Below are 24,270 nucleotides of genomic sequence, written 5' to 3' on the forward strand. Positions count from 1 at the left end.
AAAAGCAAAATTTATAACATAATCTTAGGGAGCTTTCAGTGTATATGGATGTAAAATATTAAGACAGCTACAATATTAAAAGGAAAGGATAAAGAAGCCTATATGGTAGTAAGGTTTCTGTATTCTATTTAAATTAGTAAATTACTGATTCAAAGTAGAATATAAAAATTTAAGTATATATATTTTAATTCTTCAAGTAATCACCAACATAGATATACAGTCAAAAACACAATAGGTAAATTAGTATAGAATACCAAAAAATAACCCAAAAGCAGGCAGAAAAGGGATTTTTTTTTCCATACCAGTATTCCCTGGATCCTCAGAACTTGTATCAATGTTAGTATATTGCTCTAACTTATTCACCAGTTGTGTTTCAATCTGATGAAGAGTATGATCTTTAATAGCATTTTCTATATCTTCAGTGAATTTAATCTGCTCTGCCAAGCACAATATCTATTGAATAAAGAGAAAAATTGTTTTTAAAAGGTACATTTACTTAGAAATATTTTATAAATTTAAAGAAAGATAACTTTTTCCAAATTGCCACTTGTATATTGGATCTCTCCATCTTAATGTCATACTGGAACCTCAAATATTAGTAGAGTAATACAGTAGCAGAAAAAGCATTGTGTGATGCAGCCAAGCCTACTTCACAGAACTCATTTCAGACTATACTCTACTTCAGGTCTATTTTTCTGGTCCTAGAGCCCACCATGCTTATTGTAACCTCAAGGCCTCTGCATTTTCTTCCCCTCTTTTCAGAAATGGCTTCTTTTCAATCAGTAAACTACAAAGATACCAAAGTATGATGCATTCTAATTAATAAAAGGCCAATCTACAGCATTTCAAAATAATTTCTTAGTATACTACTGAAGTTTACAATAGCAAAATTCCAATGTTCTTTTAAGATCTGTCTTGGCCAGGCACAGTGGCTCACGCCTGTAATTCCAGTACTTTGAAAGGCTGACATGGGCAGATCACTTAAGGCCAGGAGTTCAAGAATAGCCTGGTCAACATGGAGAAACCCCATCTCTACTAAAAAATACAAAAATTAGCCAGGTATGGTGGCACACGGCTGTAATCGCAGCTACTTGGGAGGCTGAAGCAAGAGAATAGCTTGAGCCTGAGAGGGGGGGTTGCAGTGAGCCAAGATGGCACCACTGCACTCTTACTCCAACTTAAAACATTCTATAAATACTATATTATGGTTATTTTATGGAAGAGAAAGCCAATTAGTAATCACTTCTAAGCAAAGTCAAGGCCAAACTTCGTGGTATGAAACTCATCAGCTTCTTTAATCAGGTCTATGATGAGGCATTTAAGGAGAACCAAATCTGCTTTTGAGAAAAAGACTTTGCTCTTTGATTTTCATATAAAAATGCTCATTTGGCACCTCCAAGCCTGATCCCAGGCAATACTACTGAATTTCTATATTATAAATGAATATCAATAAACTTAATTTTTCACAGTCTGCTACATAATTTCTGTGAATGAATAACAGAAGTTATAGTCAAGTTACAGTCTTGGGTTATAAAGTCACATTACTGTTAAGACAGCTGGATAGGCACTAATATCATTAATTACCTAAAATGTAATGACAACTAAAGGTGCTCTGCAAACATTATGAAATAACCTTTAAAATGACTTGATAATGTAGGTACTTGAAGGTCAAGTAAGTAATGTAAGTGTCAAAATGTATTGCTCAGGATAACTGGCAAAGATTAGTATTTAAAGCAAAGTCAGATTCTCTCCACTTTACCATGCTGCTTCCTTCCCAGACCAGAAAGTGCCCTCTCTACCATTATTTCAAATCCTAACAAAAAAAGTAATTGAATTATCAGTACATAATAACCAATTATGCTACTTAATCCCCTTATATAAATACTTTTGAGGTCAATATTTGTTAGTATTAACTGCTAATAAACTAGAATTCTTTATTTTAGCAGATAATGAATTATTTACATTTTCAATAGTTCACACTTTTACTTGACTGCTCAAGGGCCTGGAATTAAGTTGTAGGCTGAAATCCAACAACAGTCTTTAGCCTATTATCTACCACTATACCTCCTGATACAATTGTCATTTGCCCAACCCAAATATTATAGTCTTGCTTTTGTAGATTTTTTTATACTATGTCTTTTATTCTAAGTTGATTTATAAATCCTATCTGGAACTTGACAGAGTACTAAGAAACACTTTCAGTGGCAATAAGGCAGTCTACCCTGGTTCTACAATGGCTTTGATTATTCAGTGATGATTACTTGTATTTTTCTCTAAGAACTTGAGCTTTTCTTTTTTCAAACACATTTCAGTTTGCCTTAAAATGCTAAAAGATACAAATGGCAAGTATGTGAAAATGGTTCCAAATGTAAACTGTTTCAAGTTTCCAAGTTTAAGAAAACCAACATAAAAACTTGTTCCAATAGCCACTACATTTTTTTTATTTGAAAATCAAATAACTTTGAGAGCTGCTGGGTAGGTTTTTCTGTGAGAAATCGTGAAACATCCCAATGTCTACCTTCCACAGTCACTAAGAACTAAAGTTCCTGATGACCTACACCTGTAACATTAGTCAGGCCCAACTATTAATGCAGCATGTTTAACATAAGTCTTAGTGCTACATTTTGATATAGACTGGTACAAATTTTGTAAGCTAAATATCTAGTATCCAGTGTTCAGGGATGAACTCCTATTAACCCTGAGCTGCAGCAGTCTCGGTAACTCACCGTATGACCTCAATCTCAAATTCCCCATCAGTATTACAGTTTAGTGCTACGACTATTTCAGATTTACACCAATACCTGCTAAGTTCCTGCCAGCTCCAATGCTTAGATGATCTCATGGGAGGGGTGGACAGGTAGGGACAGGAGTGTTACAGATCCTGTGCCTCTCCATCAATGATGGACTAATCATCTGGAACCAAGAAGCTATTAGATGCCTGATTCCCTCCTCCCCATCCTACCCACCACTGGCCAAGGTTGCTTGTATCTCAATTCATCCCCCGCATTTTACAGCTGTAGGAACCGAGACTCAGAAGTTAAGCAATTTGCCCATTAACTGTTAGATAAAGGGAGAAAACAGATGCGACTGATCTGAGCCTCCTGGCTTCTAAGTCAGGGATCTTTCCACGTACCATTCCTATGTAACTTCTACACGTAAGCCCCCTTACCTGTGAAGGAAACAGAGATGGGTCAACTGCACCTTGAGAACTTCGCCCAGTAGTAACACATTCCTTCAACAACTGTTTCAAAGTTTCCTTCATTTCCAAGGCCAAATCATTCAACCATGTCTGAAAAATAAATTGGAAAATAATATATACAAGATATACAATAAATATACAATCTACTGACTTACTCAATTATTTTATTTCAGGAGGGGGTATTATACATTCTTACTGAACATCACACTCCCAAAATGTGTTATAGGCATATAATTCTTTATTTTCTTAGTAAACAGTTTAAATAAATTGAAGAAAACAATTTTTTTCAGCTCTTCGATGATGAGTGTGAAAACTCATAAATCTGTGGCTAACATTACCATGACTGTATCTATACAAACCAATAAAATATGAGCATTTAAAAATTGACCCTTCGGTTCATCATTATGACAAAACAAACCAGATCATTTGGCCAATAAATCAGGGTCTAAATGGCTGGCTAAGTTCCCTGGCTCATCCTGTCCTAGTAATCTTATATTCCTAAAGTTGCAACCATAGGAAACTATTGCTTCATCAGGATGAAATGTATTATTTGGGAGGTGGGGGACACTTAGGTTGCTTCGTTCAACAAAACTAATTTTGTTTCAAAGTGTAATGTATTTTTCTACTCACTTGATTATAAATAAAATAAAAGTTAAAATAACAATGATGATTGATAGAAACACAACGAATATTTATGAATCACTTCTTTTTTTTTTTTTTTTTTGAGACGGAGTTTCGCTCTTGTTACCCAGGCTGGAGTGCGATGGCGCGATCTCGGCTCACCACAACCTCCGCCTCCCGGGTTCAGGCAATTCTCCTGCCCCAGCCTCCTGAGTCGCTGGGATTACAGGCACGCGCCACCATGCCCAGCTAATTTTTTTGTAGTTTTAGTAGAGACGGGGTTTCACCATGTTGACCAGGATGGTCTCGATCTCTTGACCTCGTGATCCACCCGCCTCGGCCTCCCACAGTGCTGGGATTACAGGCTTGAGCCACCGTGCCCGGCCATGAATCACTTCTTAACCTTAAAAACATGTCATTGTAATAAAAAAGCAAAAGCTGCAATCTTAGCCTTTCATCATTGCATATTTAAATAACTCTGAGTTTCAGCTTTTTTTTTTTCATCTGTAGAGCATTTTCCAGTATTGAAAATAGCATCAAAATTCACTGAAGCTAAAAAGTGAGAATTTCCCTCTCAGTGCATGGCAAAAGAGACATATACTCTGCTAATCATCATAAAGCTTCCAGAGTTTCAACTTTTCCTTTGCTGGTATACCTGCTCTAGCCCAGTTGCTAAAATTTAAGCTCTCTCTGTGTACTTTCAACAAAACTACAAGAGACGGAAAAAAAAACAACTCTTAACCAAATACGGTTAGCAAATCTCCCAGGTTTTCAATCAACTGATTTATGTACTTGATATCCAATAAAATGTTGAAGCCTAACCAGGAATAAACATTTTGCTAGACTGCATGGACATGCACATGATAATACACGGGCCCTGACTTCCAGTTGGAAGATAATTTGAAACTGAAAAATTACAATTCCATGTGATACAACCTATTGCTAGTTAGTTTTAGCTACAGTCCTATAATAGGCCTTCAATCAGTTTACTTCCGGTCCTGCAGAAGCAGTTAATCAATAGTTGTATGCTTACTTGTTCACCCAAATCATCTTATACAAATTCGTATTTTAAAGAGTAAAGACAACTAAAATTTCTTGAGAACCATGTTCCAAGCACTTAGAGTACTTAAAGCCAATTATCTCATTTACTTTTTAATTGAAAGTTTTTGCAACAGTTACAGGTTGAACATCCCGAATCCAAAAATCTGAAATCCAAAATCATCAAAAATCAGACTTTTGGAGCTTGACATGATGCTCAAAGGAAATGCTTATTGGAGCATTCCAGATTTTCACATTAGGGATGCTGAACTGACAATGCAAATATTCCAAAATCTGAAATCTAAAACACTTCTGGTCCCAAACACTTTGGATAAGCGATACCCCATCTGTATTCAGATGATGATTTTACTGATTAGAAAACCAACACTCGGGTCAGGCGCGGTGGCTCATGCCTATAATCTCAGCACTTTAGGAGGCCGAGGTGGGTAGATCATGAGGTCAAGAGATCAAGACCATCCTGACCAACATGGTGAAACCCCGTCTCTACTAAAATACAAAAAAAAAAAATTAGCTGGGTGTTTGAGATTGCAGTGAGCCATAATCATGCCACTACATTCCAGCCCTTGGTGACAGAGTGAGACCCTGTTTCAAAAAAAAAAAAAGAAAGAAAAAAAAGAAAGAAAACCAACACTCTAAGTCACATAGCTAATAAGTATGGAGCTAAGATTGATATCTAAGTTTTTTTTACTCCAAGGCCAAGGTTCTTTCCATAATTACATAAAATCCATATTCTTTTTAGTATCAAAACACTCTGAAACTAACAAGTTATTATTTTAAGATGCAAACTGAGTTTCCTGAAATGCCTAAATTAACCAACTTTATCCTCTAAATTGACTAAATTATTTTAGAAACAAAGTCCATATATAGTTAATTCTTTTTGTTTTCCTATTTGAAAAAGAATTGCTTACCTCTACATTATTTGATATAAGAACTTTATTTTTAAAAGGTACTACTTCTCCCTCTAAAGATTTCATTGCAGTTATATGTTTTGATTCCTCATCAAAGCAGACACTGCTAATACCTGAAATATAAAAGCAACAATTTAAATGCAAAAGGATTAAAGACATAGTTATTAGATACAATATATGTGTCACATAGTGTTAATATATACCCTAAAACATATATAATTGAATTATAATGTATGCCACATAAAATATAGTGCTCCTAGTGTTTAAGTGTCCTATTGAGGGGAAAAAAATCACTTTCTTAATCAATATTCTTACTGTTTATTTGAAATATTTCTTATCAATATCAACTGTATATGGCCATTGGCCAAATTTGTGAATGTTTTTACATATATATTTATATATTTGTTTATTCATTCCTACCATTTTCCAGAAAAAAATAATTAGGCAACCTAATCAACTAGTGCATACCAATCAGTAAGAATTGTCCTAACTCACATTCTTGCAGGAGTGAAAAATATTACAACCTCTTTGGAAAATGATTTGACAGTTTCTAAAATAGTTAAACATATACTTACTACATAACTTAGCAATTCCAAAACTAGGTGTTTATCCAATACAAATAAAAATATATGTTTACGAAAAGACTTGCATGAATGTTTACAACAGCTTTATTCATAACAGACAAAAACTGGAAATAACCCAAATGCCCATGAACAGGTAAATTTGTTGAAGGCAACTAAGACTTCCCCTTCTCCCAAATTTTCATATCACTTTATAGCATATAAAAAACTTGAACATACAATCTCATTGTGATCTTCACAAAAAAACTATATTATTATTTGCAATATAAAGAGAAAAACTAAATTTCAGAGAGGTAACTTGATAACTGATTAATAAATAGTAGGGATATTGGTTGAATACAAGCCTTCTGATTCCAAGAGTTTTATTTTACTGCCTCCAATTGCCCAAATCATAGTTACAAATATAAGCATCCTAAAGCTTCAGATACACAGGAATTCATAAATATTTCTGTATAGGACCACAGAGTAATTTTAAGTCTACTGGACCATATGGTCAGTGTCTACTCAACTCTACATTCATAGCATGAAAGCAGCTACAGATAATACATAAACTACTGTGCAGAATTATGTTTCAACAAAACTTCATTTAAAAAACAAAAAGCAGTAAGCAAGATTTGGCCCATGGGTTATATTTTGCTGATCCTTGACTATTAGTTAAAATGATGAAAATTATTTTACTTCATAAATTTACTTTAAAAAATACAGCTCTTTTCTATAGAGCTTTTTACCCTACAGAGGCATTCATTTGCTTGGTCTTTCCAAGCAAATTAAGTATTTTAAGAAAATAATACTCATTATTTTGGTAATAAACCTAATTCATTTGCCATTAATAGGTATCCCATTGAAGTGACTCAACTCTACAACATAGAGGCATTTGATATTACACTCTCCCTCCACGTACTCTTACCTGTTTCCAAAGCTTAACTATTATTTCTATATGAATAATTCCCAATCCTACATTCACACCTAGGTCTCTTCACTGACAATAACTGCCTATGGAGTATCTCCACCTGGATGTCATTTAGGAGACCTTAAACTCAATAATGAAGAGGCATATTCTCCTTCACTCCAGGCCTTTGCACAACCTATTCCGACTGCCGACCCACCTTCTTTCTAACTAAGGCCTATACATTTTTCAGATAACATCCTAGATGTCACTTACTTCATAATGCCCTAAAACTGAGTTAAATTCCCTCACGGATGCAGCTATATCACCACATACTTATGCCAATCACCAGAATTGTCATTCTATATTATATTTGTCAGCTTACAACCTTGTCTCTCCCATTAAACTGTATGTTCTTTGGGTATAGGAACTGTATTTGGGTATATGAACTGACTACTGTATTCAGTAGTCTACCCAAGAGTATAAAATTAGACCTGGCAGATAGTTGAAATTCAATAAACATCTGTTAAATAAATGTTGACTCCTACCAGCAAAAAGCTTCTTAAGGTGAGACTGAATCACTGATGGGTTAGTAGATTGGCCCAATATTTCTAATAAGTCATCATCACCAATAAAATAAAATCGTGGGAATGCTGAGCGTTTTTCCTAGTAAAAATAGAAACAAAAAAAAATAGCATTCTTTTTTCAAATAATTAAGATATCAAGTACTTCACAATTTATTATACATTTTTGCTTAAAAAACATGCCTCCAAAAATTCATTTAATGATTTCTGACATCTTTGAAGCTGATCAAGTATTGTTAGTAGAGAATTTCTGATTCCAGCATGAGTAGTTAATGTTGTGACTCTATTGTCTTTCTTGATATCAGTCATTATTGATCTACAAAAGAAAAAAAAGTATCATCACATCTATTTTCATTATTTAGGGGGTAAGAGAAGGAGATTAAGACTTTTTTACCTGCTTAAAACAAACTAGAGGTAACACTATTATAACAGTATTATACCTCTAGGAATGTTAAAAATTAATATCACATTACCATTTTTAACTTCCCATATTATAAATTATCTTATATATTTCATTTGCTAAGCTAATATTAAGCCCTACCTCATAGAGCTAACGTTGAGTGACAGCAAAAGACATCAAATAATTTCTAGAAATATTTAAATAAAATTGTGATAAATGTTAAAAAGGAAAAGTAAAGTAGTGTTAAAATGGCTAATAGCGCAACCCATAACCTAGGACTTCTTTAAGGAAGTAATTTAAATTGATATATAGATGAAGAATAAAAAGTAAGTAAGTAGAAGAAGTTTCTGGCACAGACTCTGGGGAAAAGATAAGTATGTCTGAAAAAAACAAAAGCTAGAGTCACCAAAGCAAAACAGAGAGCAGCACAAGAAAAGGATAGAGAAATGAACAAGGAGCAGATCATGCTTTATCCCTAGCACAATGAGAAACTATTTTAAAGTTTTATTTAGAGGAGTAAAACAAAGTGCTGAACCTGCATTTTTAAACAGTTACTCTGGCTGCTGTGCGAAAAACTTATATACGAGAGCAAGTCAGAAGGTTAATGTGGATAGTCCAAGTAAGAGATACAGAACTTTAGAATAGAAAAGGAGAAGTACAAATATACTTCTATAATGGTGTTTGGTTCAAGATATACTAAGTAGGTTAGAATCAACAAAATTTGGCAACTTAATCTATGTAAAAGTGGAAGAAGGAGATATCTAAGTTATCCATCATGTCTCTGCTTTCAGCAATTAGGTTTGGCCATTTATTGAAACAGGAATCAGAAAGAAAAAAGATTTGTTGGAAAGGAACTGAAAAGTTAAGCTCATGACTTCAGTTTTAGCCTTCTGTTTGAGGATGTTTGGTAGACTTGGAGCTCAGAAGAGAAACATGGGCTATATATGTAAGGTGAGGAGACCTCAGCACAGACAAGAGAACTGATGCTAACAGTAGTTAAGATTACCTGAGAATACACAGAGAAAACAATCAAAGGCTGAGGCCTGGAGAGTGACTACATCTAAAGGGTTGGAGACAGCTAAGTACTAGGAACTAGATATAGAACCAGAGAGACAGTCAGAAAACCAAGACAGCACAATATCACAAAAGCCAACAGCAGAGACTTTCCAAGAAAGAAGAAATGCTCAACTCTATTAAATACTAATGAGAGATAAAGTAAAATAAGAAATGAAAAATGCCATTTGAATTTAAAACAGGAAAATAATTGGTAATTTTAGGAAGTATGTATTATTAGGTAGAGTGGTAAGAACAGAGACCACACCATTACGGTTCAAAAAGTAAATGCTTGAATAAGAGGAATAGCTTCTCAAAAGGATCTAGTAAAGAAAGAGTTTGAATACACACAGGATACCAATAATGTAAAAGTATTTGCTTGTATTACTCCACAATATGAATTAATTTTTAAAAATACCACATGTCTATGTCTTACATTGTTGTACTGACCTAAAATCTTCATCAACTCTGTTGAAGCGTGTCTGTTCTTTTGGCAATGCTCCATGGCCAAAAATGGGTTCCAAATACACCCACTTTCTCTGAATATGATTTAAATTCTGCAGGTACTCATCCAAATCTGCAAGTTTTCTTTCCCAAATTGACACTTTGTCTTCAAATCCTTTATAATAAGGAGACTCCTTTAAGGATTGAAGAAGGCATCTATTATCTCCAACCTGATTTACTATGTCTTTCCAGTCTTTAATCAGCTTCAGCGTTCGACTTTGGCTGTCTTCATAATCAATTAATGTAAACACTGCTCCAACTCCCCAAAGATCAAGTTCACGTAAAGCTTCTCTGATTGTAACTTCACCTTGTGCCCGACTATTTAAATCCTATTTAACACAAAATATCCATGTTTATTACTTCAACATTAATTATCACATAAGCAAATAATAGAAAAGTATATTATGAAAAAATATATTTTATCTGGCTTTTCACCATAAGGCAAAAAAAAAAAAAAAAAAAATTAAGTGGCCCTATTTTACATGCAACCCAAGAGAATTACTGGCTATTTTATCAAAGCATGTAAGACACAAAGTATCCTGGTTCACATGGTCAAAGTATACACAAAGTTCTTCCTTATTCTTTTTACTTCTCTAAAAAAGCAAAGCAAAAAAATAAAGCATCCAACCCAAAAGACAAAACTAGTTTGGCTTATTTAAAGTATTACAGACCAAAAGGCCAATATTTTGAACAAAAGAAATTCTGAAATTATATTGTAATCTTATTGTAGATTCTGATACATCTAAAATGATTAACAATCAACTAGAGTTACCTTCTGCAAGAGTCATGCTTCATAACTTCTCAAGATTATTTTAAAACATTCCAGAGTTATTAACAAACACAAAGGTTTATTTTTTTGATAGGAAATAAAATGATCTGACATCAAGAGTCCTTATATTTTTGAATGGCCACAATGCAACACTAAAAGTCTGTCACTTCTAATAGAATTATGACAACTTTTACTTTTACCTGAGACCTTTTCTAAACCTGATTAGCAAACTGATTCTTGGTTTAACTCTCTGGATTTGTGTTTTCCCTAGCTTCTATTTGTAACATACCACATAATTTTTAATGTATCTTATGTAAAATGATTTGTGTTTATTCATTTTTTGATTGAAGCTGATTCCCTTCTTAAAGGAAGACTTTTTAAATATTTAAACAAAATATGAAGCAAAATTGTATATTTAAAAGGCCACACTTAAGGGATATTTATAAAAGTGATGCATACTTTAAGGTCTGCAGCTTTGGCTACAATCATATCAGCTACTCTGAGCAAATCACCAAACAGTAGTTTCTCTAGACTAGTTCCCCTAGGAAGTCCAAGGAGACGAAAAAGGTCAAGCCAGTGATCTGGAGAAAGATGCTCCCCTCTCACATATTTCAAGATAGGAATTACAATCTGTTAAAAAAGAAAAAGAAAAAGGCATAGGTATACATATATACATATATATAAGCAAAATGCAAATTTGTATTTACGTTTATGCTTATTAGTTACCAAATTTTAATTACTCCATTTCCTTGTTTAATAATCTTAAAATCATATTCTTAAACAGAATTGTATAAAACTTTTTATTAAATGTTGCTATGGATACACACAAATTATTCTTTGTAGTTTAATATATTTTAAAACATGACATAGACTATTTATATTTTTATTATTTTAGAATAGAACCTATGTTGGACTGGAATGTATAAACACTATTTTTTTACTTTAACCATAAATTTCTTAGCTTATAACTTCTTTCTCATTGGTAGCAGAAGTAGCAATAATTTCTAGGGTTTACTCTGTATTTCCTATTTTCTTCATGAAATGGAATAATTTAGTTGAAAAACGTGTAAAGTAAAATTATACAGTTCAGTCACTACATAAGAAAAAGATATATGAAAGCTCCAAACATCATTTTTAATTAGCAAAATAAGAAAAACAATCTCACTTTATATTTGTCAACCTCTGATTGTAATTTCACTGTCATCACTGAATGTTCTTCGACATTCCTTAATCTGTCATGCCAGTTCATCAAAAATTCCTCAAACAAGTATGTCTTACTCCTGTAAACATACCGAAAACATATTACAAAGTTTATATCCAAAAATAAATCAATCAAATTATTAGTCTAAATATTGTTTTTGAATCAAACCGAAAACTGATCCAGTCTTCATTGGCCATTTCCTGAAATCCTTGTTGAAACTCTTCATAAAAGGCCCAGATTTGTGCACAGCTCTCAATATCTTTAGAGATGCTACATGCCAGAGAGAAATTAGGCTCTTCTAGTCTAAAATGACGGCAATCATCACTATAGAAACAAATATTGAAATACTACATTTTAAAAACAGATATTGATACTGTTAAGTATCATTAAGTTATTTATACTGCATTCTTTGTATGGGTGTACACATACACATGTGTATGTTTAATAATGGAAACAATAAGAAACTACCTATTTAATATGAGAATTTTATTTTACCTACTCATATATGAACTCTATAAATTCATTAATATACATTTTTTCCAAAGAAGTCAAAATTGAGTTAGTAATACAGAGGAATTTATATGTATATAATATATGTCATATATGTAAATATTTGAGATTGTATAAATCTACAGATTAATCTAGGAAAAAAATACTCTTCTCAGTTGAAAGGGCAAGCTTCTAGAGCATAAGATATCCTTCATCTAATCAGTATAATGCCATTTAGTAATTATGGTAACAAAACCTCCGCTCACTTACGAAAGCATTTACTTAAATAGAACAAACCTAAAGCAGTGCTCAAATTTAATACTTTATTTATAAGTCAACAACTCATTTTTTTCTTTGAAGTATTTTATTATTACTTATTCTGCTAGATTCATTTTTTTATCAGAGGCACTAATAGTAGTTTTTCTGAAAATTATACATATTTCATTTTTAAATAGAATAAGTTAAAAGAAAGTGACTATTCCAACCCCCTGATACAACTGCTAGGTAAATTTTTATCTCCTAGGCCTTTCTTGGAATTTGCTTTCTCTTAATACCCTTATATAACACAACTATGACTCCTAAGACAACAGTAAATGAATGCTTATTATTTGTATTTTGAAAAGTGATGAAATTTATGAGAAAAGGTATGAAGATAACAGACATGAGAAAATTACTAGCTTGATATATAAATTGTTGTTTCAAAATTAACACTATCAGTTTTAAAGAAAAAACATACACCAGCTTTTTTCTTGTGACTTCAAGATCATCAAACTCAATTTTTTTCTCTTTTATTAACTTTGCACTTTTTTCAAGAGTATTATGTTGGCCAGTTTCAATAACATCATCACCAGGTTTTAGTTGGTCCCAACGAGCTTTAAATTTTTCCAGCTCTTGATAATAGATCTGAAGACGTGATTTCACATTTCCTTTCATCACTTCAATCTATAAGACAATAGAGTTTAAATAATTTAATGCAGAATAAAATCTCATTTTGAGTTCACACTTTTCTTTCCAATATTTTCTATTTAAAAGTGAAAAAATATCAATGACCAATGTCAACTTTTCAAAGGATGATTTTATTAATTCCAAGTTCAATAAAATAATTCAGATATAAATTAGACCAAAAACTTATAACAAGAGACAACCTTCAAATAACATCATTTAAAAATCATTCATGTGATTAACCACACCTAGTACTACTAACAACAAAGGTAATATAATTTAAAAATGTTTGTTTGATGACTGCTGGTTATTCCAAGTATATAGCTGCTAAATTAAGGAGGGGATTGCCCAGTCTCCCATGCAGCAAAGGGCTGGAGCCTAAGGGTAACTTCTGCTCAATAAAATACGAGTGCAGTAGACATGTGCAACTTCCAGGTTGTGTCTTTAAAAGACAGACGGTGCCATTTTCTCTTTCCCTCTCTCCTGACCCTACTTGGTAGCAACTGAATGTGGTAATAACCCATTCTGGACAATATCCTAGAGATGGGAGACAAATAAGATTGATGAAACCTAGGACCCAGACAAAGTTGCAGAGCAGAGGCACCATATCAGCTTGTAGTATAATGTGAGAGAGAAATGTAAGCTACAATTTTGGGGGTCTCCATTAGAATAGTCAAACTGATATCCTAATAAATTTAGTAATTAAAGAAAATATGAGTTTCAGAAATAAACTTAAGCTATACATAGTACATAAGCAATAAATTCATTCATAAGACTATAAATAATGTTACATTTCAAAGACACTGGTTTCTTCTTGGTACGATAGGAAGGAAAGAAAAACCATGTGAAACAATCATCGTTTATATAAAGTATGTACTATAAAAATAGTCAGGGAGATCAATTTCACCAGACACATTAAATTCTTATAAACCTGGGCTGTAAAAGATAAGCATGAAATCTTAAGTGAGAAAGAGCTTTCCATTTTAATAAATAACTAAAAGTTCTAACCTGATCTTTAATCATAAGTTGGTGGCTTTCCATCATTAGCTCAAATTTATCCCACTTGGCTTTCAAATTACTAATTGTTTCTAAACCTCCACCAGCCACAGTTCGTAAAAGTCTATTTTTGTCTTCAGCTTCTTGAAATAAGGGCAAAATCTAAAGGTTTAAAAAAAATAACAAATGTAAATGACAATCTATTTTATTAAATCTCTTAAGATTTTATTTTAGTCTTTGTTTCATAACTTTATATTTAAAATAAAAGTTTTGCATTTAAATGATTTGTTAAATTCCTAGATACGTTGATTTGGCAGAAAAAAAAATTCCTGTATATAAACCTCCTGATGGTTATTTTTTACTATACACAAGCCCAAATAAGGTACTCTAAATCAGAGGTTAAAAAAGATAAAGTAGTAATATGAGACTAAATGAAATCCATAAAGATAATACTATAGCTTTCAAAATAAACTTATTATAAACGTTCCATTCACAAGAAAATGCTAAAGAGAGCTGGGTGTGGTGGCGCGTGCCTGTAGTCCAAGCTACTCAGGAGGCTGAGGCGGGAGAATCGCTTGAACCAGGGAGGCAGAGGTTGCAGTCAGCTGAGACCACTCCATTGCACTCCAGCCTGGGTGACAGAGTGAGAATCCTTCTCAAAAAAAAAAAAAATGCTAAAGAGGTTTCTAAAGGAACTAAAATTAGTGATTATGTAAGAACATACGTTAACCAAATTATCCTACTTAGTAGAGAAGAGAAAGTCATCAAAAAAGATACTTAAGAAACAGACAACTAAAGAAGTAAAATTAAGCTCCTGCATTCAGGGTTTCTAACTAAAATGTCCTAAGTTGTATATAGCTAACAGTTTGTTAAACAGTTTGGGTATAAGTTAATTGGTGCTAAACTGTTGGGATTGCTTCTAAGGCTTTTAAAGCTCTGTAAAACAACAGTATCCTATAATAAATATCTATACTTTTACTATTCAATAAAGCAATAAAACCCATTTAAACATTTTTAAATATCACTGTGCATATATAATACAACAGACAACAAAGGAAATTCAACTATAACTCAATTGGCCAGGCCTGGAGGCTCAAATCTGTAATCTTAGCACTTTTGGAGGCTGAGGTGAGAGGATTATGACTAACCTGGGCAACATAGTGAGAACCTATAAAAAAAACATGGTGAGAATATCTAAAAATAATGTGAATCTCTAAAAAACAAAAAATTTAAATTAGCTGGGCATGGTGGTGCACACCTGTACTCCTAGCTACTGAGGAAGCTGAAGCAGGAAGACTGCTTGAGCCCAGGAGTTTGAGGCTGAAGTAAACTATGATTGGACCACCCCAGGAGCTTAATTTTCTACATGCTGACAAAACTCTAATTAGCCTGTAAAACATATCACAATAGTTTCCTAGTCTACCTACTTCCAGTCCTACCCCTCAAATCCACATATCAAGAAAGAGACATACCAAAAGAGAATTACAAATACGTTGCTACATAAAACGCAGCAACTCCCCAATGCCCACAGAATATGAGATTCTAAGGTCCTTTATGTGGCTCACATGGAGATTCTGCCTACTTCTTTTATTATCTCATGGCACTTCCTACCTCACATATTACCTCTTATAATACCTAATTGCTTGCTGCTCCCAGCAAACAACATCAATTTCTCCTTTTATCTTTTGTGATGCTACAATCTCTTGTCTTTCCTCACACCCCATTCATTTCCTTTACTCCTCTTCCTATGCTTGAACTCTAAATTTTGCAAGGTTCAAGCCTGGTCTTAAACCCTCTGTTTGTTATCTACCAGTTGGTCTAAGCTAATCCCAAGGCTTAAATATCATGGATATAAAGAAGACTGCAAAATTTATATTTGTAGTCCTTACCTTTACTCTAAATTCAACATTCCTCATTCAATTTCTACCAGACTACTAAATCTCCACCACTTCCAAACTCCATGTGCTCCTCTAGTCATCCTTATTCCAGGAAACGACACCAATACTTTCCCAGTTGCTCAAGTCAAAATCCTAGGAGACATTTTGATTTATCTTTCTCTAACCACATCCCCCATACATCATTAATCTCTCCAGTTCTATCTCCTCTACTACTACATGATACAAGCTTCCATCATCTCTTGTCTATCATTTTGTAATATCCTACTAACTGACCTGTCCACAACTATTATCTCCCTTCAATTCATTTTCCACAGGGCAGCTAGAGTCATCACTTTAAAATCTCAGAGACATTGTGTCATTCCCCCACTGAAAGCCCTCTAAAGACTTTTTATTACACTCAGAATAAAGTACAAACTTCTTATGATTGTCTAAAAGCATCTTCGTAATCTGGCCCTTGCCTCTCTTTCCAATGGCACCTCATACCATTCTCTTCTTTGAATACTATGCTTTCCTGATAATTAACTTCCTTGATAATGTTTACATCTATCTATTCCTTAAGTATACCAAGGTCCTTCTCTACCTTAAGATCTTTGTACATGCTATTCATACTTTTTGGAATGATCTGTCCCCAAATCTCAGAATGGCTGGCTCCTTCGTATCTTTCAGGTCTCAGTTCAAATGTCCTTTCTCTGAGAAGATATTCCATGATCATCCACCCTAAGTAATATCCCCTAGTTGAGCATACTCATCCTCACTTCTCTCCTCTCTCTCTTTCATTCTCTATCTCTCTCTCTCTCTCTCTCTCTCTCTCACACACACACACACACACACACACACACACACACACATATGTTCCATGAGAATAGAATATGTTCACAGCTGCATCCCCAACTCCTAGTACAATGACTGGAATACGTCAAGTGATCCATATATATCCATCAAATAAATAAATAAATGCCTCTGCTAAATGCCACAGCTTATATAACCGTTCCTATTTTAGTTAATTCCTTCTACTAGACAGATGTATTATTTTATTCACCTTTAAACCCTCTTTTATACCTTTAAGTCAATCATACACAAGTCTGTAGTTCTTTCCATTGGGGCAGTATATTATTTTATTCACCTTGAAACTCTCTTTATAATTTTAAGTCTGTCATATGGTGGGGGCACATAAAAGTTTGTATACTAATTTGAATGATTTCTCTTTATTACTCTAAAAATAACTAAAATCATCTATAATATGTTATAAAATTTTGGCTTCTCTATTCTGGGCTCTAGTTTTCTGGATACATTTTTATGAATCTTTACCATTCTCCTTTGTATTTAATTATGAGCTCTTCCATTATGTATGTATGTGTGTATGTGTATTCCTAATTTAGCTCTAACTTCATAGTTTTGCATCCTAAAGTAATAACTCTAAAGGTAACAGGGTTATTTAAGGTTACTCTTACTCTAATATGCCACATCATAAAACAGACTGCAAGTATATCTCAAAACAATACTAAGTATTACTATTACTGTTTCATTACACCAATTACATCAATTACATCAAGAGTCTAATTACGAACTAACCAGTTGAGCCAGATTATTGTGGACCTCCTTATAATGTTGAGATCATATAGTTGTAAATAATGACATAAAATTACCTAATTTAAACATTTCTCATGCAGTGAAAAGTAACTTTACTTTGTGATTCTCACCTCTGGCTTCCGTTCTTGTAACTTACTATATCGAAGATTTGCATCACCAATTTCTTCTACAGACTGAGGCATGATTGTTAAGACTTCCATCGCCTCAGTAACAAATGTATCAATTTCATGTAAATGAGCTGAGTGATAACATTGAAATACAATAAATGTAATTATTACCATCAAAAATACTAAATTACATACTTTCTAAATCAAGGGGTAGTAGAAGAAATCACTACATGGAATACAGTAAGTTCTAAATTATCATTTGCTTTCATAAAACAAAATTTCAAGATGTGGAATAAGCAAAGAAATTTCTTTCTATGAAAGTTTACTTGTTTCGCATTGTATCTAAAAATTTTAAGAAAAGCTTAAAATGCACTTAAATTTTACTGAACTTTTTTTGTCTTTTATATAACATACTAAAACATCTCAGTTTAAAGGAAAAAGAAGAGGCCGGGCGCGGTGGCTCAAGCCTGTAATCCCAGCACTTTGGGAGGCAGAGGCGGGTGGATCACGAGGTCAAGAGATCGAGACCATCCTGGTCAACATGGTGAAACCCCGTCTCTACTAAAAATACAAAAAATTAGCTGGGCATGGTGGTGCGTGCCTGTAATCCCAGCTACTCAGGAGGCTGGGGCAGGAGAATTGCCTGAACCCAGGAGGCGGAGGTTGCGGTGAGCCGAGATCGCGCCATTGCACTCCAGCCTGGGTAACATGAGTGAAACTCCGTCTCAAAAAAAAAAAAAAAAAAAAAAAAAAAAGGAAAAAGAAGAAACTGTGGTATAAAATACTTTGTCATTTGAGGATATAAACAGAAATGCATTATACCAAAATCACCTACCTTTCTCAATTACATATGTAACAATCTGATACTAGCTCAGACTACAAATAATAAAGATGTCTTCATTTTAGACCTCTTAAAGATTGAATATAGACTTTCCTACTTTTTTTCAATTAGTTCAGTTTTGGTTTTTAATGATTGTTGAAATTTACATTATATAACTATCAAATACATGCTTCTACATATCAAATTAAGTAAAAATAAAAATTAAAATGTGTCTTTACCCTGTATGGACTTCTTCAAAGAAAGAACAAGCAGATCAAATAACTTCTGGATGAGATCGTCAATCACAGTCTTCACAGGGTTGCAATTAATACTTAAGCAATCTACCTTGACAGCACTGAAAAATGTCAATCGACATATTTTGATACAGAAAAGACTAACTAGAAAAAAAGCATCTTATATAATATTACAATGATTTCATGTAAATATGCTTAAAAACATATGTCAACAGTAACATGGTAATCTTTAAGCACATTTAGATTTAGTTTAGCAAAAATGCCTTACACATACTATTTTGAAGTTTTTCATTTCATAATGATTTTATGATACTACAATTTTAATCATCCAGCATATCAGCTTGAAAAGAAACGTGGCACATTATGAATTACTAAAGTATCTAAAGAATATATTTAAATGTTCATGAGCTCCTCTTGTCACAGCATGTAATACGCCTATTTAAATATTTATAAAATAAATTTACCATCTTGCAGCCAAAATACAAACAATAAAAATAAGGCAAAATTAATATAGATAGAAAGTGAATTTAGATTATTAAAGCACTAAAACAATAAAATGATGAGACACCATTGTGTCTCATCATTTAATAGATGAGACACTTATTAAAATCAAAAAAATGTAATGAATGGTTAATTTGAATCTTCAATTGTGTGGGAAAACAAAATTCCCAGAACTGTTAGAACATAAAATAATGCAATATTTGTAAAGAGCAATGTATATGTCAAATAATTTTAAATTGGCATATCCTTTGTCTTAACAATTCTACCTCTAGAATTTATCCTAAGGAAAATTTCAAGGCAAACTCCAAAATTTATATACAAGTATCTTCATGAAAGCACTAACTATTATAGGGAAAAGTTAGAAACAAGGTAAATATAGAAATGGCAAAATAAATTTTTATATATCCATATAATTAAAAATCACATTTTTGAGTGTAGATGATAACATGGCAAAATACCAGTGAAATAGCAGTCAATAAAAATAGCAGGATAGGCCGGGCACGGTGGTTCATGCCTATAATCCCAGCACTTTGGGAAGCCAAAGCCAGCAGATCAACTGAGGTCAGGAGTTCAAGACAAGCCTGGCCCACAGAGTGAGGCCCCGTCTCTACTAAAAATATAAAAATTAGCCAAGCTTGGTGGCGCTTGCCTGTAATCCCAGTTACTCGAGAGGCTGAGGCAGGAGAATCACTTGAACCCAGGAGGCAGAGGTCGCAAGACTCTGGACAGAGTGACACTCTGTCTCAAAAAAAAATATATATATATATAGCAGGATATAGTATATTCTACATTTTTAAGTATATATACTAATATGCCCAAAACATCAAATATTAATAGGAATTATCTCTGTACTTTACTATAGTTAAAACAATTTATAAAACAAACGTACTTTTTAATAATCAAAAACAAGTATAAAGTTTTTAGATGAGTAATTATTTCCATTGTAGCCCAATGCAAATTGTAATATTCTAAGTAATGAAAAGCTGAACCAGACTCACTCATCTGAGGAATACCTCATATTTATCTTAAATCTTACGAAGTTAAAAAAATCTGAAAACTTTAGTCAAAAAGATTATTTGGAAAGCTATTTGCTTTTTTCTTAAAGCACAGAGCAAGGTGAGATCCTTAAGAGGCAATTACATGTATTAATTAAGTACTATTTTATCAGAAAAATATAATTTTCTTTCAAAGTTTTACTTATTTATTCTCAATCACCTACTAGCTGGAGAAGTTTAAACTACAGTTCTTAACAACCAAAAACTATATATAACAGCCAATTTTCTTGACACATGAAATTATAAGATTCCTGAAATCCTGACACATAAAGAGTCATGATTTCTGATATGTGATACATGAAGATAGGTGATTTTGGAAAACCTAAAAGATTATATTATACTCTATTTTGCTAATGAGTTAACATAAAGTGATATAATTACAGAAAAGAAGTTTTACTGATTACAGAGTGCTATGGACAAGACAAACACTCATGTTTCATTTGAAAATATTCATAATACGAAACAGGTTCTGTTCAGCCATATAGAAATGAAAAATGCCTCATTATATATCAAAGATGCATATTTAGAAGTTATTTTCTTATGATACTATCTAAAATACATCATTAGAATACAGCTCTTCTAATCTTACACCTTATTTCCAAAAAGTACTGACAGAATAAATGTGTTTGTGTTTGTATGTGCACATGTGTGTATTCACTTAAAGGAATACATGTTAATTCGTTAGCAAGAAATGGCAAAATGAAAAATATAGTATGGAATAGGCATTGTTGATTTTATTATTTTGTTTTCTTTGGCAAGGATCATAAATAGGAAAGCTATCTACAGTGGGACAAATAGTAGAAGCAGAAGTAGAGGTTCTTAGGCAGTTAAGTGACAGCATTAAGTCGAAGACAGACAAGATTGGGGTCAAAGGCAAGACCCAGTAGAGAAGAAAATCCCCATATATAAGTACTCCAAAAGCACTATCTTTTCCTTACTTTAAACTAATGTTAATGGTACTACCGGTATCCAAATCACCCAGGATCAAAACCTCAAGTCATTTGTCTCTTCCTATTCCTAATCCTTCATCTTCCTCCAATAAATAAGACTTCTTAATTCCTCATACTATTTCCTCCTCCCCATTTTTAGTTCCAACAAGGTAATTCAATTAATTATTATGGCCAGGTGTGGTGGCTTACGCCTATAATCTCAGCACTTTGGGAGGCCAAGGCTGGTAGATCACCTAAGGTCAAGAGATTGAGACCAGCCTGGTCTCTACTAAAAATACAAAAAAATACCCAGGTGTGGTGGCGCATGCCTGTAGTCCCAGCTACTCAGGAGGCTGAGGCAGAAGAATCATTTGAACCCAAGAGACGGAGGCTGCAGTGAGCAGAGATCATGCCACTATACTCCAACCTGAGTGACACAGCAAGAATCCATCTCAAAAAATAATAATTATATTATTATTACTGGTCTTCTGGATGACTGACAGACTAGACTGTCTGCCTCCAGGATCTCTTTATCCCAACATATTATCTCAGTGTTTCCAGATTAACCTTCCTAATGAACAGCTTTGCTACTGACACTCCCACTTTGAACCCTTTAAAAGCTAATCATTCCAAAATGAATAAAATCCAAATTCTCTATTTTTGAATGTATGACTCCCAAATCTATACCTTATATATACCTTTCAGGATCATCTCCCTCTAATGCCTAATAAAATATTAACTGTAATAAAATTTTCAATTAATCAACTTCATATTTTCAACACAAATCCTCTTCCTAAGAGGCTCTTTTTTACACTCCCATTTTCATTTGCACCTATCAAAATCCATTTTGCCCCAGATGGAGGGGATGTCAGCATCTTCTGAATCCCCATAGTTTTAGTTCAGTCTTAATATGGAATATAGGCTATTCCACCTGATATTAATAACAAAAGTAACTTACATTTATTGAAAATATACTCTGTGCCAGTTACTTATATGGAAATTACTCAATCTATTGTTGCTAATATTTTAAAGCTAAATAAATTTAGATTCACAGTTTCAATGACTGTCAGTCATACAGCTGGTAACAGCTACCTAATTCCAAAGCTCACTTACTTAAACCCTGCATGTACTTGACTTAATCATCAAATATATTTGTCTTATTGCACTACCAGAGAATAAGAAATTTATCTCAGGTCCTCTGTCTTCTTCCTCTTTGTACTCCTACAGCACAAAGTTTTGCATGTTATAAACACTCACTAAGTATTTATTGAAAGAATGAAAACATAAATTAATAAAAGTGATATTATCCTTTATAGGTGATATATGTACCATTACACAAGGCCTTTCATGGAACTTATTGCTAAGAGTGGTTCTGGTGGTGAGAATTTCAGATACAAGTAGGCTATATTCTCAAGCAGCTGAGATGCCACTCAGAGGCTTTTGTCCACATTTAGGGCAATATCTAGAAGCAGCACTATGTTGTGTGCCTTCCAGGACATCTTGAAAGGAAGCAGAGTAGTACAAAAGCAGAGTGAAAGGTCACCAGCTTTATATTCTCTAGGATGCTCTCACCAGTAGTGTCTAACCACACGGAGACTGTGCCAATGCACATCAAACATAGCTTCTCATGTCATATCAAGATAGAAGCCTCTTTCTCCAGTCTATTTCACCTAAATAGTTCTCAGCCAGCAGAGCTTCCAAAAGGAAAACTTTGTTTTATTATCTGTAATGCCCTACACAGATGATACTCAAGTGTCACAGCTGAGATCTAGAGGAGCTAAGAAGCTGATCTGACTTCATACCACTAAGTAGAGAGTTCACTTACTATCCATGTCAAAAAATTATTATGGAACCTACGTATTACATTAACCTTCAATACCTTGGAAGACGTTCTACTTCTTTCCCTTTTATTTTTAACGCTTTAAAATTTTTCTCCCAATCATGTACAGTAAAAAGATGCTTTTCCACCAAAGCTTCCATATCAACTTGCCCAATTATAATCCATTCCTGTTTAAAGAATGAAAAACGTATTACTAAAGACATAGAACCAATATGTTAACATATAATAAAAGACTAGGATCTAACTATCAAAACCAATAAAAAGAGGCAAATATGTGGTATTCAAGTAAATTCACTGCAAAGCCTAAAGAATAAACAGAAAAAAAGAGATTTAATATGAAAATGCAGTGATCATAAACTTTTTTTAAAGAAAATTATATAAGCTCTGTTTAGATTCTCTTCTCAAATTAAATATATATAAAACTTCAAAGATGTAATCACTTTTGCAAAACTGAGTCACTATAGGCTACAAATCTGAAAGTGTCCAGATACATCCTAGAATTTTAAAATGCAAAAGCATTGCAGCGGCAGTTAAGAAACTGGTCAAATTCTCAGTCATATATCTCAGGATCAATACAAATGAGAAACACAATTAGTTTACACCAAAAGTTAGTTGGGATGACATACTTAAAACAGAAATAAACCATTAAATTGCCCTAATTCCAGTAATATTTCAGAGCTTTCGAAGAAGAATTAAAATTGACACAATAGAGCCACATCACATTCCAAACTGACACATTTTTTTTTTCTTGAGATGGAGTCTTGCTCTGTCACCCAGGCTGAAGTGCAGTGGCATGATCTCAACTCACTGAAACCTCCACCTCTTTGGTTTAAGTGATTCTCCTACTTCAGCCTCCCTGGCAGTTGGGATTATAGGTGCCCACCACCACACCCAGATAATTTTTGTATTTTAATAAAGATGATGATTTGCCATGTTGGCCAGGCCGGTCTCAAACTCCTGACCTCAAGTGTTCTATTAGCCTTGGCCTCCCAAAGTGCTGGGATTACAGGCGTGAGCCACCATGCCCAGCCCCCAAAATTGACACAATTTAAAAAAACAAAAAGCAAAAAAAAAAAAAAAGTTT

The 24,270-nt window shown here is 33.4% G+C and overlaps 1 protein-coding gene across 6 annotated transcripts in view; it reads right to left on the reverse strand.

Annotated features, from left to right (window-relative positions):
- Positions 1-24,270, reverse strand: part of DYNC2H1 (dynein cytoplasmic 2 heavy chain 1) — a 396,897-nt gene that overhangs the window by 339,943 nt on the left and 32,684 nt on the right. For all 6 annotated transcript variants that reach the window (XM_032285741.1, XM_032285742.1, XM_032285743.1 and 3 more), the window contains exons 18-31: positions 23,226-23,353; positions 18,847-18,962; positions 17,791-17,918; positions 14,205-14,354; positions 12,991-13,196; positions 11,934-12,089; positions 11,730-11,844; positions 11,024-11,194; positions 9,742-10,124; positions 8,022-8,154; positions 7,803-7,920; positions 5,788-5,900; positions 3,170-3,289; positions 303-453 (exon numbers count right to left, since the gene is read on the reverse strand). In XM_032285741.1, the coding sequence (XP_032141632.1) occupies positions 303-453; positions 3,170-3,289; positions 5,788-5,900; positions 7,803-7,920; positions 8,022-8,154; positions 9,742-10,124; positions 11,024-11,194; positions 11,730-11,844; positions 11,934-12,089; positions 12,991-13,196; positions 14,205-14,354; positions 17,791-17,918; positions 18,847-18,962; positions 23,226-23,353 (2,188 nt within the window). The remainder of the gene's footprint in view (positions 1-302; positions 454-3,169; positions 3,290-5,787; positions 5,901-7,802; positions 7,921-8,021; positions 8,155-9,741; positions 10,125-11,023; positions 11,195-11,729; positions 11,845-11,933; positions 12,090-12,990; positions 13,197-14,204; positions 14,355-17,790; positions 17,919-18,846; positions 18,963-23,225; positions 23,354-24,270) is intronic.

Source organism: Sapajus apella, unplaced genomic scaffold, assembly GCF_009761245.1.
Source record: "Sapajus apella isolate SASKATOON/1434 unplaced genomic scaffold, GSC_monkey_1.0 scaffold16, whole genome shotgun sequence".
NCBI classification, from domain to species: Eukaryota; Metazoa; Chordata; class Mammalia; order Primates; family Cebidae; genus Sapajus; species Sapajus apella.